The sequence below is a fragment of the Ambystoma mexicanum genome, chromosome 1q (assembly GCF_040938575.1).
Source record: "Ambystoma mexicanum isolate Mex_15411 chromosome 1q, UKY_AmexF1_1, whole genome shotgun sequence".
NCBI classification, from domain to species: domain Eukaryota; kingdom Metazoa; phylum Chordata; class Amphibia; order Caudata; family Ambystomatidae; genus Ambystoma; species Ambystoma mexicanum.
This window is the reverse complement of record NC_090922.1, coordinates 1,147,372,791-1,147,392,069: the sequence shown is the minus strand read 5'-3', so window position 1 is coordinate 1,147,392,069 and position 19,279 is coordinate 1,147,372,791. Positions and strand designations below refer to the sequence as shown.

At 45.6% G+C, this 19,279-nt stretch overlaps 1 protein-coding gene across 1 annotated transcript in view; it reads left to right on the top strand.

The window, feature by feature from the left end:
* Positions 1–18,840, top strand: part of LOC138522073 (pancreatic alpha-amylase-like) — a 120,093-nt gene extending 101,253 nt beyond the window's left edge. Inside the window, exons 8-10 of the mRNA XM_069635315.1 lie at positions 49–170; positions 263–388; positions 18,572–18,840. Of these exons, the coding sequence (XP_069491416.1) occupies positions 49–170; positions 263–388; positions 18,572–18,761 (438 nt within the window). The 3' untranslated portion in view covers positions 18,762–18,840. The remainder of the gene's footprint in view (positions 1–48; positions 171–262; positions 389–18,571) is intronic.
* Positions 18,841–19,279: the final 439 nt, after the last annotated feature.

Genomic DNA, 19,279 nt, shown 5'->3' with positions numbered 1-19,279 from the left:
AAATAATATTGCAAAACTGGATGATAATATTGATTTGTTAATGCATAGGATGCTAATGATTGGATTGGACCACCACGTAATCCAGATGGTTCAATCAAGCCTGTGTCCATCAATGCTGATACCACCTGTGCTGGTGACTGGGTCTGTGAACACAGGTGGCGTCAAATAAAGTAAGTCAATGAAATAGACTTTTGTTGAGCAATGCAGCCAACAGAAAATCAGTGAACGATATTTAACATAACATCCTTACAATTTTCTTCAGGAACATGGTCATTTTCCGTAACGCTGTCGATGGCCAGCCATTCACAAACTGGTGGGATAATGGAAACAGTCAAGTTGCTTTTGGTCGTGGCAACAAAGGCTTCATCATCTTCAATAACGATGACTGGTGAGTAATGCACAGCATTGCGCTCATGTGTTTGAGTGGATTCAATTGTGATTCTTCACACTAAAAAGACAGTGGGCCTCATTGCATTTTTGGCAGTAACGTGGAAGAATTTCCGCAGGCATTTTGAGGTGTGGTAATCCTGCAGTAAAGAGTTATCACTGCATTGTCACCGTTTTTTCCCACACCACTCTACTTGTTATGAGGCCCTTAGTACTGTGAGACATGTTGGGCAAACACTTTCTAAAAGACAACCTATTAGATTACAGCTGATTGAAATAGGATCATTTTGGGGCGATTTATAAAAATATACATTGACAGGTGTAAGGTACGTGCATTGTAAATTATATCTTCAGATTCTCATAATTTAGGATTGCAAGCAATACTCACATGCCTGATTGAAGAGGCTAATTTAAGTGACAAGCAAAGGGGAGAGCAGGGGGCTCTTTTCGGCACAGTTGCACGTGCACAGTGTACTTACACCTCCAGTGCTCACTGCCGCACTGATTTCTTTGCTCAACATTCTTGTAGCTCAGAATATAGTTTTTCCAAGATCACAAGACTGTGCTGTTAGGCAATCCGTCACCCTTCAGTACCGACTGCTGTACTGATTGCTTCCTGCAGCGCATGACCAGAGTTTAAGAGATTAGACCATACTGTTTGCCAAGATTACATTGCACTACATTGAATCACTCCACCTCCCACAGAATATTACTCACCTTTACTCCTGGTGAAATACAGGTGATTGCAATGTACTGTGCCCACGAACATAAGACTTAACAATTAATTTCTATGCTTCACACTGCCTTTGTCCCCTTAGTTGAAACACATGATATATGAATATAGTTTGTACAGGATCATAAGACTTCACGTAAAGAATTCCTCCACGCATTTGTTCTGACTGCTTTCTTATTGCTTTTCTTCCCATGATTGGAGTTTAAGGGATCAAACTGGTATGTTTACCCATGATTATATGTTTGCACTACGCCAAATTATTCCACATCCCGCTGAATAGTGCTTCCCGTTGATCCCTTCAGATCTCAGAATTAACTATTTGCCCCCAGTCATAAGGCTGCCTTGTAAAGAAGCTCTCTATCCTTCAGTCGATTACTTTCTGTTTGTCCTCATGGAACACAAGAATGCCCAATAAACTGTTGACTGAAAATCACAAAGCTGCACTGAAACAATACACTCATGTTCCAATCTGATTGATGTCCCTCCGCGCCTCATGGAACAGCTCAGCATCTATCGTGTTAGGTAAGATTTTGTAGAGTTCATCCGGTGTGGGACTTTACAAGACTTATCTGCTTGATATTAATGACCCAACATAGGCCTGTACTACGCAAGTTGGTAGAGTGGCTGAGCAGCCAGGCGTATCTTAGAATTGGTATTGGGAGCTGTAGAGCAGCACACTGATATCAGTAAATACAAGTATTCAAGAAAACACTCACGCCCTTAAAAGTTATATTAAATTATGTATTTATCTATAGACAAAGCAAATGAAGCACATTAAATATGCAGCAACTAATAGTAACATCAAGTAGAATTTCAGACTCTAGTTATTCAAGCAGCAATAATGCAGGTGAGTAATTTCTTTTTGTACTAAAACATTTCCAGCACACGGAGTGACATCAATCAAGGTCATTAGTAGCACTTATGGTTCACCATACAAGATTGAGTTTGGAGGGAAAAGTGTTAGAGTAGAATAGAACAATGTAGCACTGCAAAAATAGGCTTTTCTCCCAGAGGGATGTAGGAAGTCTTTTCCCCAGCATAAAGAGGGTCAAACAATTAAAACCTTTATAGGGAACAAACACTGCCAAAGCCAGCATGGTTCAGAAGGGATGCCTTTAGGGAGCTAGGATAGCCAAAGTCAATTGGACAGTTCTAGTTCTGATGCAGTCTTCTTAGAAAAAGTTAGTTGAGCAGTCAATAGTTTGTTGAAGAAACATCCTGGAGCTCAAGAGAGCCTCCCTGATATGCACAAGCTGTTAGGTCTGCACAGGTGAATTGAAGTAATTCAAAAGGATAGAAAGAAGCACTCCCCATCCTAGGAAGCACTAGATGTGGCTCAAGGTGGTTAAACCCAAAACCCCACAGTACCTTAGAATTGAAGCAGATGTTCCAGCCGACCTCCTTCTTGAAGCAGCGATGCAGACTCTTGTTCCTGGACCTTGGTCATGGTGAGGAAAGGGAGGACGTCTGGCAGGCTTCTGTGGCAGAACTCTTGAGAGGGACTCTGCAGAAATGAATTCCACTTGTTTAAGTTGCTCTTTGTGGTTTTGGTGCCTTTTTCTCAGCACCAAAGAGGAACGAATATTCCTGGTTGGAATGTCCTTGGTCCCGCCATCCTGAACTCAGGTGAGGAGACGCTGGACAAAGATTTCTTACTTCTGTAAACTCACATGTACACCAAAAAAGTTTCAGCTGGATTCATCCTTAGGAAGATGTTGCACTTGTCATTAGTCCGGGTACCCCAGGTATTGGGAAATTCCAGCCCAGGAAGGTCACAGCGACACAGGGGTTGGCCCAGAACAAAGCAGCTCTTGAGTCTAGCTGGTCCCACTCACCTAAGGGAGAAAGTCATCCTTGGTGGAGCTTTCCTGTTGATGAGAAATTGTATAAATACAGTTGCAAGGCTTCACTTATGCTATCCCGGTCCTGGAAGGTGCTGCTGGCTTCTCTGTGCATCTTCTTTGGATTTGATGTTCCAGTGGTTGACTCTTCCTGCAATCCCAAAACCCTCACCTTATGTCTGAAATCCCAATCATTCATAACACTAATCTGCCAATCACATGGTGTGGGGTTCTCTAGGACTGCCTCCTGGACAGTTGGAATTGGTTTCAGTCAGGCATGCCTACTAACAAAAAACAGTGAAGTTTCAGTCTCATCCCTCACTTCCTGCCTTCCCAGACAGACTGGAGCCTGGGTGGGCTTCAGGGCTGAACCCCGCCAAAGGCAACACACACAATGGACTCAAACCTGATCTAAACAACAGAGTAAAAGCCCAGAAGGAACTAAAAAACAAGAAATGGTGAAAAAAGAAGACAGGGGCCATTTTGGTAAAAAGGTCACCCTTTGGTGCTGTACTGCAGCTGAGAAATCAGCCTGCAGATACAATGCACAAAAGGTAGTAAAAAGAAACCGCTGCCACCAGCGATTCAACTTAGTGTAAAAAAAGGTTACATGAGAAGTGGGAGGAGGAGTACTAGGTACCCCCCCCCCGCCACTACGCATAAGGTGGTGTGTGCTGGACCCACAAAGGAAAAAGCTAAGTAAGACAAATGGTGTGCTACTATTCCTGGGAACTGTAGTTCACACAAGAAATTCTATTTAAACATTTAGAGGAGTAGAAGGGACTCCTCAGTGGCACTACACAAATGGTGCTGTTTCTATATGAAAAAGCACATGCCAATGGAGTTTCCCAAACTCCATTAAAACATAAGGAGCACAAAATATTAGTCAGAGAGAAAAGTCATGAGTGGGTGGCAAAAAGGCGACTCACTCAGGGGGTTACAATAAAAAAGGTCCACGATTCCAACAAAGGGCTGGGGGTCTCTAAGTTTGAAGGGAATTAGCCCAGAATCTGAACATTCTCGCAAGCACTTGCGTCCCTCATCTCCAAATTCTGATTGCTTTCATTTCCTTCTCATTGAGGCAAGCTCTGAATGTATTTTTTGCGGAGGATCACAAGTTTTAAAGGGCTGTAGTTACGGATTATCTAGCCTCTCCGACGCCCCTATCTTATTGTAAAAACTGTGACGCTATCCTTTAAATGCAACACAAGGTTACATGCTTTCCAATATTTTTTGTTGTAAAATCTAGTGGGGTTGAGGAGTTGCAAAATCCTGTCTAATCCAACCATTACTGTTATTGTTAATCTTTTGGGGATTTTCCTGAGTTGATGATACATTACATTACAATTCAATTTATCCCGTGCCAAGTTTCATGTCAGCCTTTTTTCATTTGATAATATAAACAATCAAACTAAAATGAAGTCATCTGAAGAAAATCAATGTTCTTAGTACTATTATCTGTGTAAAACGTGAGTCCTTTAGTTCAGGAAAGAGATTACTTTATCATCATCCTCGTTAAATCCCATAAAAGTAGAGACAATAAGCATACAAACTATGTACACATGTTGCAACACATTTACCGATTAATCTTGACACAGTAAAGACAGTGAGTACTAGTTCCAAGCTTATATGAATAGGAATAGGAAAAAGTTCACAATGTCAAACAAATTCTTGTATAAAGAGTGGGGAAATACACTACAATAACAATATAGATAGTATCAATACAAAAGATCCTCAATAAAGTGCAAAATAGTCCAACAGAGCATTGCATATTTAAAAGAAACATTCGTGCACATCTATGCCACTACAAAGTCTTCCTCACACCAACAGAAAACACTGTAATCACATGAAAGGTCTTGTATGAAATGTGGTTATACGGTACAATGGTGAGAGGCCTATTAAGGATACAGTGGATCCACAATAGAGTGCAAAACAGTCCAAAATATCTTTCAGTAATTCAAACACCCTTGTTATCCACATCTATGCCACTAAATCATCCTACCCAGTGATGGGGGTTGGGGTGAACATTCATGATTGCCTGTGTTTTATTCATAACGGAACATAGAGATCAAGCCACTGCCGAATTTGGATCAGATAACAGAAGTAGACTGGCCAATCCACATTGTCGAGAGCCTCTGGATTTGAAAAGTAATTTGATGAGTTGGGTCCTCCTCATATGATAACGTGGGGAAAAAAGGAGAAGGAGCATTTTTTACTTAATTGAATGAGGACAAAATTGAGAGAAACATTGATGGTATTCCAAATGTGGCTATTTCTCTGGTTGTGACAAAATGACTACTGATCTGCAAGAGTGCATGGATGAGTAGTGGGTAAATCCGCACTCAGCCCCACATTAAACCAGTAAACCAGCAGTGATCCCAATCAGAAACCTAAAACAGAAACAGCCTGAAGGGTATACCTCCTTTGCCTTTTGGGGCAATGGGGGCCAAGGGCAGACAATACTTTTCAGGAGGGGTGCAAGGTAATAGTAGTCAAAACCCTCATTCATTTAAGGCAATAGACTAAGATAAAAGAATGCCCAACCGAGGTTCGATTACCTCATTACAAGTACGGTGATGCAGTATAAATGGCAGTAAAGTGGTGGTAACCCATGACTGCCACTTTACCCCCACATGACTGCACCACAGTACTTTTTTAAAAAAAACTTTATTTATTGGCATTTTGATTTAAAACAAAACAAACAAACAATAAGGCCATGCTCCGGCCATAAGGAAAAAGGAAAGGTGCACTCTGCCCCCCGAGCTCCCCTCCCGCCCCTCAAATTAGACAGTGTCACCATGCCGAAGTCATTATCTCCGTGGTGCAGTCCTCAAGGATTCTACGTTGTGAGTCGAGCTAGCATTTGAGCCCCTTGATGGGGAAGAATGTTGTGAGTCCAAAGCCTCAGTTGTTGAAAGCATGTCCGAGATGAACGGACCCCAGATGTCCGGCGGGCGTGCGTGCAGTGGTAGAGTCTTGATATAGTCGGTTTCTACATCTTGGCAGTATGTTATGTCCTTCAACCAGAGCACCGGACTTGGTGATTGTCCCCTGCCCCAGTTGTATGCGATTCTTCTTCGTGCTAGGACTAGCAGTAGGTCCGCCAGTTTTCTTACTGCATTTGGTAGCGTTTGAGACAGGCCCAATAGCGCCATTTTTGGTTCAAGAAAGAGATCTGTTCCTATTATTGTGGACGTTTTTTCAAATATTGCTCCCCAGAAGGAGGCCACCAGAGGGCAGGAGCATGCCAGATGAAGAAAGTCCGCTGCAGGTGCCCCGCATCTGGCGCACTCTGCTGATATGTAGTCCCTCTGGGCGTGCAGTTTCGCTGGTGTATGATATATTTGATGGAGGAAGTTGAAGTGGATCAGCTTGAATCTCGAGTTGATCGCTACTTTTTGAGTGAGCCTTAGCGTGTAGGTCCATTCTTCGTCCGGAATTGTGCTGTACAGTGTTTTTTCCCATATTTTTTTTGCGTTTGGGCAAGGCGGGTCCAGTTCACTGAGGAGGGCTTTGTAGATGTTTGTTACTAGGCGCCTGTCTGTTGCGCTTGGATTGTATTATCAAGAAGCAGCCAGACAGGTGGTTGTTGCGGGAAGGTCGGCATTACCGTCTGTAGCGAGTGTCGAAGCCTAAAATAGATGAAAATATCAAGGGCATTATTGCTTCCTCTTTCTTGGGCTTGTTGTGGGGTCAAAAATGTGCCTTCCGGGAAAAGATCGTTCATGGAGTGTAGATGTAGCTTTTCTGACCAGAGCAGGAATATTTTTTCGTTTGTGATGGGAATTCCGGGGATGTGTTTGATCGGAAGAAGAGGAGAGAATCTTGATGTGACGTTACTATGCTTAGCAATCTTCCTCCATATTGAGTATGTGGTAGCGACGGGGTTCATAGATGATTGGGTGACTGGGAACTGTCCAAACATTATGGAGCGAAGGAGATGTGGTGTCGCCAGTGCCCTCTCTATCTGTACATGGGTTCTTATGAACTCTGTGGCGTACCATTGACTGAGGTACTGGGCTTGGGCTGCCCAGTAGTAGCGTTCTAGATCCGGGAGTGCCAGTCCTCCTTGTCTCGTCGGCAGAGTTAGTGGGGTGAAAGCAACTCTCACTACCTTACCAGCACAGACGAGGTCGAGGACCATGCTTTTGATGCGCTGAAGGAATTTTTGTGTGAGAAGCAGAGGAATGTTTGAGAATAGATACAATAGCTTCGGGAGAATGATTATTTTTACTAGCGATACTCTGCCGCAGAGAGTGAGTGGTAGGGATTTCCACCTGTTGATTTTGGATTTGATGGTGTCTGCAGTGGTTTCATAGTTGTCGCGTATGACCTCTTCCTTCTGTCGGGACATGTAGATGCCAAGGTACCTGATATGCGAGTGTTGCCACTGAAAGCCAAAGTCATCAGCGAATTCAGTGGTGGCGGCGTTAAGTGGGAAGATCACTGATCTGCTGCTGTTGATCTTCAGGCCTGATAAGCACCCAAACCGTATTACTGCTCTCATTGCCGGGTTCAGATTCTCCCTTACGTTCTGTAAGAACAGGGCTACGTCATCTGCGTAAAGTGAAATGATCATCTTGTGAGGGCCAAATGAGAGGCCTCTGTGGAGGTGGTGCATGCGCATGTCAGAGGCTAGGGGTTCCATAACTAGGGCGAACAGAAGTGCAGAGAGTGGGCAGCCCTGTCTGGTCCCCCTTCTTAGCTGGATGTCAGCCGAACGGAGACCTCCCAATATGATGTTAGATGTTGGCTTTTTATAGAGTAGTGAAATTAGATGTATAAAGCGCTTACCCATGAGTGTCTGTGGGCCCCCATTCCCCCCTGTGAGCATCTGTGTGCCCCCATACCCCCTGTGAGTGTCTGTGTGCCCCCATGACCCCTGTGAGGTTCTGTGTGCCCCCCGTGAGTGTCTGTGTGCCCCCATGCCCCCGTGAGTGTCTGTGTGCCCCCCATGAGTGTCTGTGTGCCCCCATGCCCCCGTGAGCGTCTGTGTGCCCCCATGCCCCCGTAATTGTCTGTGTGCCCCATGCCCCCCTGTGAGTGTCTGTGTGCCCCCATGCCCCCACCCCCGTGAGTGTCTGTGTGCCCCCATGCCCCCCGGGAGTGTTTATGTGCCCCCACCCTGCCTTTGCTCCCCCCTTTTGGCTTTGTGTACCCCCCCTGTCCCTCCCTTACCTGCCTTCTACCCCTTCCCCCTCCATAATTCCCTCCTCTTCTACTATCTTCCTACTCCCCTTCCTACTTATTTCTCCCTCCTCTCAGCCTTCCCCCTCCTAGCATTTACTCTTATCATCTGTTCCCTTGACTTTTGATAGCAGCTTGTCTGTCTCCCCTCCTCCCCCCTTGTTCTTCTCCCTCCTCCCCCACCCCTGCTTTTTAAATTTGTCACTGACGAATTTGCTCAGTAGCGTGCCATTGTTCATCTCCTTCTCCCCACTCATATCCACCCGCACCCCCACCCCTCCTCTTGTATACCTCCTGCACTACATCAATTGTCGTTAGACATAGTAATGTTACTGCTTGCTTTGTTCTCCTTCTTTTCCATTAGCTCTTGCCTTACTTGTTCTATGCACTTGCACTATCAGAAATGTCGACAGGCCTATTATGATAGTTATTTTTCACATTATGTATTGTTTCAAGGACTTTTACTGAATGTAACTGTATTTTCCTATGTTCCCTCCCTCCTTGAAGCGCTTTGAAACACATTGTGTATAGGCGCTATATAAATAAACAATCAATCAATCAATCAATCAATCAATCAATCCTTTCCAGGACTGTGAAGAGGAAGGGCCATTCGACCGAGTCGAAGGCCTTCTCGGCATCCAGTAGCACTGCCACTGCCTGAAAATCTGGTTCGAGAGCTTCCATTGCTCCAGACATTTTTCGTATTCCATAAGAGGTGTTTCTTCCAGGAACGAAGCCTGCCTGGTCGGCTAGCACCATGGCAGGCATAAGGGGAAGTAGCCTCTTGGGTAGGATTTTTGCAAAAATTTTATTGTCAAGATTTATTAATGATATTGTTCGATACGAGCCGCACTCTCTCGGGTCGTTACCGCGCTTGTGCAGAAGAATTATGTTGGCCATGTACAGTGGGGGTGGTAGCTGGTCATTGGATAGTGCCTCATCGTTTTGTGTTAGGCAGCTCCTTAATGACCTCAAGGATCTCATCAGTGGTGATGGGGGCATTCAGTGGTTCCCTGAGCTCTGAGTCGACCCAGTATAGTTCCACTGTATCTAAATAACGTGCCGGGTTGGCGGAGTAGTCCGAGTCATATAGATCTTGGTAAAATCTGCGAAATGCTTCGACAATGTCTTTTGCTAAGTGGACGGCGTTCCCTGTGCGATCCAACACTGAGTCGATTGAAGTAGGTGTTCTGTCGGCAGCTATGAGCCTCGAGCGGAGTGCACCAGGTCGCTGTCCCTCACCATACAGCCGGATTTTGTGGTTTCTATCTAGGAATTTCACTTCTGTTTCGGCTGCGTTTTGGAAAGTCTCTAACTCCTTCTTGATTGCTGCTAGCGTCAGTGAGTTATTGTCTATTAACAGTGCTCCTTCGAGGTTTTTGAGTCGGGCTTCACTGGCATTCAATTCTCTTCGAATTAGTTTTAAGATCCAAGATTCTTTTGTGATGCAGACCCCTCTGGTGAAGCACTTCAGTGACTCCCATAGTGTCCCGGCTGATGCCACCGACCCCTGGTTGATGTCCAAAAACGAGATCAGTACCTTCCGGAGTTCATCCGCAAAGCAATGTCTTGCAGCACTCTGGGCTTGAATCTCCATGGAGGCCTGGGTTTCATTGTTTGTGTAGTGTTGCATTCTAGTGACACCATGGAGTGGTCCGATAAGGCTCTCGGTAGAATACGGCAATCCCCCCACTGCAGGCGGCTATGAGCGGACACTAGAAGATAATCAATTCTTGAGCTAGTCTGATGAACCCAGGAGTGAAACGTGAAGTCTTGGGTGTTCGGTTTTTGTGTCTCCAGATGTCAACGAGATCATAGGCCTTGCAGATTTCAATAATTTGTAGGCTCACTTTGGATGGGGCCATCGTCGTATTGTGTGATTTATCTTTGGCTGAGTTTAGGGTTGTGTTGAGTTCTCCTCCCTATATGATTGTGGATCATCTGTATGTGTTTAGCTGGGTCATTACCCATTAGAAGTTGCTGGGGGTGTCTATGTTTGGGCCGTCTGACTTCACTAGGGTGATTTCTTCCCCGTAAACTCTTCCATGCAACAGGAGCGATCTGCTGTTGATTAAGATCGCTACCCCTCTGGCGTATGACGAGAAGGAAGGGAAATAGCGGTGACAACCCCAGTCTTTCGCCCAGGAGTGTTCGGTTGTCGGCCGTAAGTGGGTTTCTTGAATGAACGCTATGTCAATTTTATGTCGGCGTAGTTACTGCGTAATTTTTCTCACTTTCGCTGGCTGGTTTCCCCCCTTAATATTCCACATAGCTATTGTGAAAGCACTGTCTTTTTATCTTTTCGTGCAAGCGGTTTCTTGCGGACAGTAGCTGGATGGCTGAGGCAGTGGATCCTGGCGCGGCGGCGCTGGACAGGGTGCGGTCCTCTCCTAGGCGGTGCATGTGGTGAGCCACGGGCTCAGTAAAATTTGATAACTCCCAACTTGTGTGAAATCCCCTCCCGTCCCGCGCGAGCAACCTCCATCTTGCTCGTCATGATTCCCCTTTCTTCTAACATGTAACTTATGAACTTGAACTTTGCTGTGCTAGGGGCGCTTGGATCTTTCCAAGTCGTGTGGCCTCGGGGTGTTCAAACCCTTATTGTGTGTACCGGTGGTGTTTCCTTCTTGTTGGGCTGTGTTCCGTTGCCTCCACTTGTCTTTGGCAGTCTTTCCCTGATGTTGTACCCTCAATCTGGCTGGAAACAGCATCGAATAAGGAATCTGGTTAGTGCGGAGCTTGTCTATGGCGAATTCCTCTGGACTCTTTATCTTTGGGCACGAGCTTGGTTGTTCTCAGGTGGGCGGCAGCCTGCTTGATCAAGATACATACTTGATTCTTCTGGAGATTGGAAAAACTGCGTCTTTCCCTGATGTTGTACCCTCAGTCGGGCTGGAAACAGCATTGAATAAGGAATCTGGTTGGTGCAGAGCCTTTAATGTTTGTAAAGGACCTCCTCTGTGCCTGGACGGCTGGTGAGAAGTCAGGGTAAAAGTGAACAGTGTCGCCGTCATGTTGTAGTTCACCCTTCTCTCTGGCCATTCGAAGTATCGCATCTCTGTCTTTATAGCTAAGTAATTTTGCAATTATTGGTCGGGGTAGTGCTCAGGGAACAGGCTTGGACATCGGTATTCTGTGTGCTCTCTCGATGACAAATAGGTGCAAGAGTGCTTCTGGTCCAAAGAGAGACTTGCACAGCTCTTCCACAAAGTCTTCCATTTTGCCCTGTTGTTGCTTCTCTCTCACCCCTACTATCCGGATATTGTTCCTTCTTGAACGCCCTTCGAGATCTTTATTTCGTGCGTTAGCTGTTTTCATTTGGGCCTCGAGAGACGACACCCTGGTGGTCAAGGATGCTACTCCATTGTCGAGATTGGAGATACGATGCTCTGCTTCGCCCAGGCGCTTATTGTTGGTATCCAGCCGATGCTGCACTTGATCAACTTTGGAAGAGAGGTCATCTAGTTTGCTGTTGAGGTTGTTGATACCTGATTTCAATTCTAAGAGAAGTGCCTTAATGTCAAGCGATTGGGGGTCACATTCTTCATAGTTTGATGTGCGTGACGGTGAGTCGGGTTCACTGCTGTGTCTTGGCGTTTTGGTTGAATTGCCAGCTTCAAAGTTCAGTTTGCGTTGCATTTTGTCTGTTTTCCCCGTTGTGGAATTGCGTGGTAGTGTTGCTAGTCGCTCAGTTAGGGAGTCTGGAGGGTGGATGATGCAGGGTGGAGAATTTTGGGGGGACTACCCTGGTTATAGGGGTCCCAGTGCCTCTAGAGGTGTTTGTGAGACACTTTATTACCCTGTAATGCTGATTCGTGATTGGCTTTCTGATCCCAGCAGGTGTCTCCAGCAGTGCCGGGAGTGGAGGCGTCTCGTCAGCCGGACTATTTGCTGGTGACCCTCCGCTTTGCGTGAGGGCAGTTGTACTGATTTGCGTGGACCCCTGTCTTTTATTGCAGGAGTGCATTTAATTTACTCCGAGCCAGAGGTCGAAGTGGGCGGGAGCGGTGCTCCTATACTTTTTATTTTTCAGTTTTACTGTTCCTATACTTTTATTTTAAAAAGAAACCGTTCCGGAACAGTTTAACTTTAAAATAAAAGTGTAGGAACAAGTTGAAGCTTGCACTCTTAAATAATAGGTGTGTTTGGGGGTTTGGACTGAGTGCGGGAGGGGGCACAGGGATGGGGTTTGTGGAGAGTGGGGCAGACTGGCAGGGAACATAGCTCCACTACTTCTTTTCATACACTTCGACCACTGCTCCTAGCCAGTGGCTTGGCTTGTGCCAGCTGAGATGTGTTTATGCAAGTTGCGCTTCTGCCTTTGTGTTGCCGAAGCAGAATCTTTCACCAGAAGATGATGGGTTGTTTGATAGGGGTCAGCCGAGGGGGGTGTTTTTTCCCCAACCTGGGGGGGGTTCGGTGGTACCTGCACTTGGATTGTGGGCAGCAATGGTCTCAGTTTTTCGCTGTGTGTAGGCCCAGCCCCCCCTGCACGCGCAGTACCTGGAAGCTCTGCCTGGGTCTCTCCCCATTGCTGTTCCGCTGCTGGCTGCTGCTGTGGTTTTGGATATGTTGGCGGGATATATGGAGACTCTGTGTGGTCTCCGTGGAGTCGCGGGCCCTCTGCTTCCATGTCCCGGTGTGATGCTGTGGTGGTGTGCCGCAGGACTGGGATGTGGGGATGATCGACTCGTCTGCCCGATTTTGCTGGCACCTTCCTCCTTGGGTGCCCCGGCGAGCGTCACGCTGTTAGTTATTTTCTGGTGGGGGGGCGCCGGACTGTGTGGTCAGTTTCTCCCCGGTGGCCACTGGATTCAAGACCCGTGGCACATGCCCGAGGCGCACGCCGCACCCAGGGACCGGCTGCGTTATACGAGTGCAGCTCCGAAACTCTTCCGTGTCTCCGGTGGTCAACGAGGATTTCGCCAGGCTTCGCTTGTTTGTGGATCCGCCGGAGCCTCATGGCTGTCGTGGAAGCTCCACCGCAGGGTCGAGGGGGGCGGGCGGGTGTCACTGGGCCCTCGGATCCCCTACGCTTCTCAAGGGCCTCACACGAGAGCGGCCTCCGGTGTTGCTGGGGACGGGGCCAAGGCGCCACCGTAGCCCCGGGGATCGGTGTGAATTCCGCCAACCTTCCCTCGTTCACAGACCCACTGGTGCTGCTCGGCCGTTACTGCAGCTCCATCGCAGGGCTGAGGGGGGCGGGTGGGCATTGCTGGGCCTACGGGTCTTCTCCTCCTCACAAGGGTGCCGCTATGCACTGGGCTGGCAATAGGTTGCTTTGAGCCCCCGGGATCGGCTGGCACCCGTGCTGATTTCTTCTCCGCCTGCTTGTCGGTGGTCAGAGGCTGTTTCGAGGAGTTAACCGACAGGATTGGTAAGGATTTACATGATGGCCGTGCGGGAGCTCACAGAGGAGCGGCCATCTTGTTCGGGTCTCTAGCGCCCTCTGCACCACAGTACTTTAAGTTATGTGGTAAGGTTGAGGTTTTACCTCCAGAAAAGGGCTGAGGGTAAATATTCCAGCATACTGACAAAGCACAGCCAATTTACCACACAGTATTACCGTTCATAGTAAATCCAAAAAGAAAATCCCCGTGGAGTCCTATGTACTCATAAAAAGGAGATTTACACTGCCTTACCACCAGTCACGATCTTGTGGTAATGCCATAGGATGGAGTGCCAGTATCAGTAACTCAGATTGATGGTCATTTTGCAAATTTACTGCCAGATAAGGGTCAAATACATGATAAGGCCTGTAGACCTTCAATTAAACCCACCCTTTGAAAATGTGAGTACTTTAGTAGGGGTGTTCAGATATGAAATTGTAACAATGTCACTGTTTAACAAGCTCTGGAAATGACAACAGTTTGGGCTTTTATGGGCATCTAATAGCATTACCTGTGAAATGCCTAATACTTTATACACATGGTCGATCAATGGGTGGGCAAATAAAGAAACACCTTCAAACTTTGTGTCGTCTCCAACATACGGTACGCACAACATCCGAAGAGATTAACAAAATGCACAAAAACGAAAGTGCCTGCAACTTCAAGAAATCAGTTGTGGGCTCTGCTTGGCTGCACGATAAACTAGCAATCCAAAGTGCGTGTGCTGCTGCACCTGCAAGGAAAACATAGGTTTCAACTCTGTGCTACTAAAACGAAAATAAACATCCTGAAACATAATTGTGCTAATTCTGGTCAGTCACAGATGGATGAAAACCTGATTCCACCACAATGGGTTTCAAACATGTGACCTATAGATTGCATTCTGTGCTCAGTCAGCAGCATTTGCTCAACCCAACCATCTATCTCAGTTAGAAAAGCTAACATTGTTCCCTCGCCTATAACCTTCCTCTTTCCCTCACTGCCTCCACTCTAGCACTTCACCCATCATGGTCAGATACTAAGCGCAGCTGGCCGTACTGCTTACCTGCACTTAAAAATGTCCAATGTTGGTTGTCCATAATCTATGTATGTCCACTTATCGGGGTGCAACCTTGGCGCATCAGCAAAGGTGCAGAAATAGTGTGGGGAATTCTTGTCCTGGTGCTAAATTGCTGGCAAGCCTCCAGATTGGCAAGCAATGCCTGCTGACTGGAACAAAAGCAACCCTGAGAAAACAAGATGGATGTTACGCCTGCTTTAAGAGTGTCCCTTCTGGGAAAGCGCTACACCAGATACCAATGTTGCACAAGCAAGCCAATGATATTGGGAGTGGGTGGTCATTGGGGCACATGCAATAACTTCACAGTTTGTTAGTGCAGGTAACTGGCATAAAACCTAGCTTCATCAAAGAATGGCCAAGTAACCACCTTAGGTTGACCTGGAAATACTTTCCGGGAGTTGAGCCCGCACACTTACTGGCATTCTTGAGCCCGCACACTTACTGGCATTCTGTTCTACTGTCCCTTGGAGGGTATTGGAGGAGAGTTATAGTCTCCTGTGTCATCAGGTGAAGACACAATAAGAATTCAACCTCATGTCTTTGTCGGGTTCTCATAGTCACCTGGAGGTGGAGGGGGCACAGATTGCTCATGGGCTGCCGATGGGACATTGAACATTTAAGCTCTTTTATGTTTCAATCACGGAGGTGGCTAATCAATGATACACAAATTCAAGCATAACTTGCAAACATGCCCTGGGGGCATCCCTGCCCTGCCTGTAATACTCAGCAGCCCCACCTTGCATCTCTGATATGTGTCTTTCACACTAGGTTAGCTTTTGAGGGGCTGCTCGATCGTGGCGACATTAGATCCATAAACTTCTCACAGTAGTTTCTCGTGCTTATTTTTTAATGAAGTATTTTACTTCATTAGCTGTCGCCTCCAGCTGAGAAAGGTGGTAAATAAGCCAACTGAACCACCTATAAACCTTAATCCATCAAAAACTCAGACATTGGACTGCGCCAGTAATTTTGTGCAGGTAATTGTTTATTATAAGTTGCTTGATGATAATTCGCCCTTTGTGATAAAACATGTTTCGGCTTTCGTAGCCTTTCTCAAATCAGTGCCTGTATCTTGTTCCGGTATCATTTATAATTGGCCTTGGGTCTTTAACTGATTCAGTGGGTTAAATCTGCTCTCCTTCCCTATTCCAATCATTAGCACCCGTTGGCTTGTAGTCAAAGACCTCTACTGTCTTGTGGAGGGTATTGAAGGAGAGTTATAGTCTCCTGTGTCTTCAAGTGAAGACACAACAAGAAGTCAACCTCATGTCTTCTTTGTCGGGTTCTCATAGTCACCTGGAGGTGGAGGGGGCACACATTGCTCACCGGCTGCCGATGGGACGTTGAACATTTAAGCTCTATTATGTTTCAATCAAGGAGGTGGCTAATCAATGATACACAAATTCAAGCATAACTTGCAAACATGCCCTGGGGGCTTCCCTGCCCTATCAGCATATTCACCAGCCACACCTTGCATCTCTGATATGTGGTCTTTGTGCCTCAGAAGAGGTGAAAAGCCGCACTAGCCAACTGACTCTCTTGCTGAGAAAATGGAAGCCACCCAGCAAGGTCAAAATTGCCCTAAAGCAACCAAAATTCTTGCTTACTATCTCTCAAGCAGGTGGAATGTTTAAATGACAGTTCCCAAGCAGTAGAAGGAACTTCTACAAGCAGTTAATTTATTCTGGAAGCGTTGACATTGATTTTCCCACTGTTTTTTTTTCTTCAAATCAGGTCCATAATGCTTACTAACAGATAGGATTGCTAGACAGTTTTGTGTTTGTGTGTCTTTATGACTTGACTGAAAAGCTGCATAATGCATTTTTTAGGCCGACATCTTTTTGCATTCTTATATATGTATTCTTCTCTTTCAAATAGGGAAAACAAAGTTACTATCATACTATTTTTGGTTCACATAAGTATTTATATATTTATAATTTCAGTTTCCAATGTGATTGGCACTTCGGCTATCAAGCTCCCCGATGTCGGCAACGCAGTGCATGCCAGCAGCGAGGAGCTAGAAATCCTGAATACAAGCAAAATCCCACTTGCACACAGAAGACAGTGCTCACGTCTTTAGCCCTGAGATCCTCTACGACATGAGCACTGTGGGGTTTCATGTCTTATTGCAAGTTTCTTATTTGAACACTTTACAGTTGGTTTAAAAGCAGTGGGGAAGGAAAACAACAGAAAGGGAATGCATCGAAGGAGAAAACTAGAGGTGGGGTGAGCCAGACAATTTATGTGTGAAGCCGAGCACAACCAGTCAGATTGGGGGACCATGCGAGGCTAGCATCTGCATCACCCTTCTCAGCTAACAGAGTAAATCATTGAGCCAATAAGGTTTCTAGCACCACATAACATGTATTACAATATTGCCGATTTTGTGTTGTAAGACATTGATAAAACTGATTTAAAAAGGATGAGCACAGCCCAAGATACATTGAAAAAAAAAATGAAATTAAATGCAGAAAGGACAGAAATAATGACTGCTCTCAAAAGTATTGTAAATGACTTTAGCTATTTTAAAAAATATTACACTCACATGATTGAGCCTATCATTTTATTTGGAAGATGCATGGTATCTTCTGTATTCAAAGATTACAGTTTTGGCTTGTATCCAGAGATCTTCCTCAGGATCTTCCTTAGAGACAGTCATCCAAGGTGGCTGCCTCCATGGAAGAGCTCAAAGAGCTCAAGCTCAAAGTGTTCTGAGACGGGCAGGAATGGGTTGGATTAGCTATAGGAATAGCATGGCTAGGGGCATGGAATGGGAGGGATTCAATAACCTAACAACTGTGTAGCCCTCCTCAAATGTCATCTCCATTGGAAAAGCATGCCAGACCCTCATTCAGCGCCAGATACTAGCCCAAACTAAAAATGAAATGTCTCAAATAACACGCTTGAAAAAGGGACTTAGCTGTCATTATGGTTCCAGAAATTGGACCAGGGAACTGGGCCTCTTTACAGTGCCTAAATCCTGCCTTAGGGAGTTCAGTAGCTTTGACAGCTCTGTCAGTCTTTTATGACTTGGCTCAAATGGATTTTTCTACTTTAACATTTCAGATGAAAGGTTGTTTTCAAGCCTTTTAACCCCACCATAACTTTACTGGTGTTTGCTAAATATGCCCAAATGCTCCAACCCCATGACTGTCAGACTGCATTTACACTGATGATCCCTAATAAGGGTGAAACGGGTATGTAGTTGTCATGGCAGTCTTGAGAAATGTCTGTCTTGGGTTGATTAAGCTATGTATAAAGCAGCACTGCCCTCTAAGACAACACGACTTTCTGGAGAAAAAGGCTTACATTTGGACGAATTTGCACCCACAATGTCTTGCTGATGTTGCTCTGAACTGGAGGTGATCTTCAAGTGATTGTTACTAGGTGGTATTGTGGCATGTGTGACTTGGTTCAAATGGATTATTCGACTTTCTAATTTTAGGTGAAAGGTTTTTTCAAGCCTTTTTAGCCCCGCCATAACTTTGCTGGTGTTTGCTACACGTGCCCCAATGCCCAACCACTCCTAAGCAGAAGGAGACTGCCAGGCTGTACTAGCTGTACTACACTAATGAGCCTTACTAAGGGTGAAACCAGACTTGTACTAGTCTGTAGTCTTGAGAAATCTCTGTCTTGGGTTGATTACACTATGTATAAAATAGCACTGGCCTGTATGAGAAGGGCAGTGTTTGAGAGCAAAAGGTTTGTGTTTGAGCTAATTTGCATATCCACAATGACTTGCGGATGTGGCTTTGAACTGGAGGTGAACTTCCAGCAATGGCTTTTAGGTGGTTATGTGTCACATGTAACTGTGCTCTCATGGATTATTCTACTTTCACATTTCAATATATATTTACTGAATACATGTATATCACTAATGAATTCAGGTATGCAATGTATTCATTTTAACGTGTAATGAAGTAGTCTGCTGCCTGAAATATCCATGGATAATTGACACCCTCGTTTTTTGTAGGAACTTGGATGTAACTCTGAAAACTGGTCTTCCTGCTGGCACCTACTGTGATGTCATCTCGGGTCAAAAGGAAAATGGGCGCTGCACCGGGAAACAGATCAGTGTTGGCAGCGATAGTTCTGCCCGATTTCAAATCAGCAACACTGCGGAAGATCCATTTGTTGCTATTCATGTGGGCCACAAGTTATAAACAATACAAGTGAAATAAAGCAATCTTGCATGGTAAAATGATACTTTTGTTACATCGTTAATTAAAAATGAGTAGGCTGTTTTTTGTAATTCTTTCATTATAACTTTTAAGATATCAAAATATTGCTGCCCCATACTGCAATATTCCAGCTTTCATTTACTTTTTTAACAGTTGGAAGTAGGGCTACCATTTTTCTTCCCACTGAAACAAGCACTGGCAAAGCCAAGTTCTGACTGGTGTATAGGCACTGTATAGCTATGTGTCGGCCTTATTTTATTATCATGTTCAGATGCTCTGACCATTTGTCAGCTATTGCCATGGTATTTCCAGGAACACCATTGGGCCTCATTACAACCCAGGCGTTAAGGGGTTAACGGCGCTGTAAAAGGTGTCGGCGCCGTTAAACCCTTAACGCCTGATTACGAGGTCCCTTTGCAGGTTGCACTTTAACGCCTGCTTTTAGCAGGCGTTAAAAAACCAACCCGCAAAGGGACCTAGGAGCTAATTACGGCACCGTA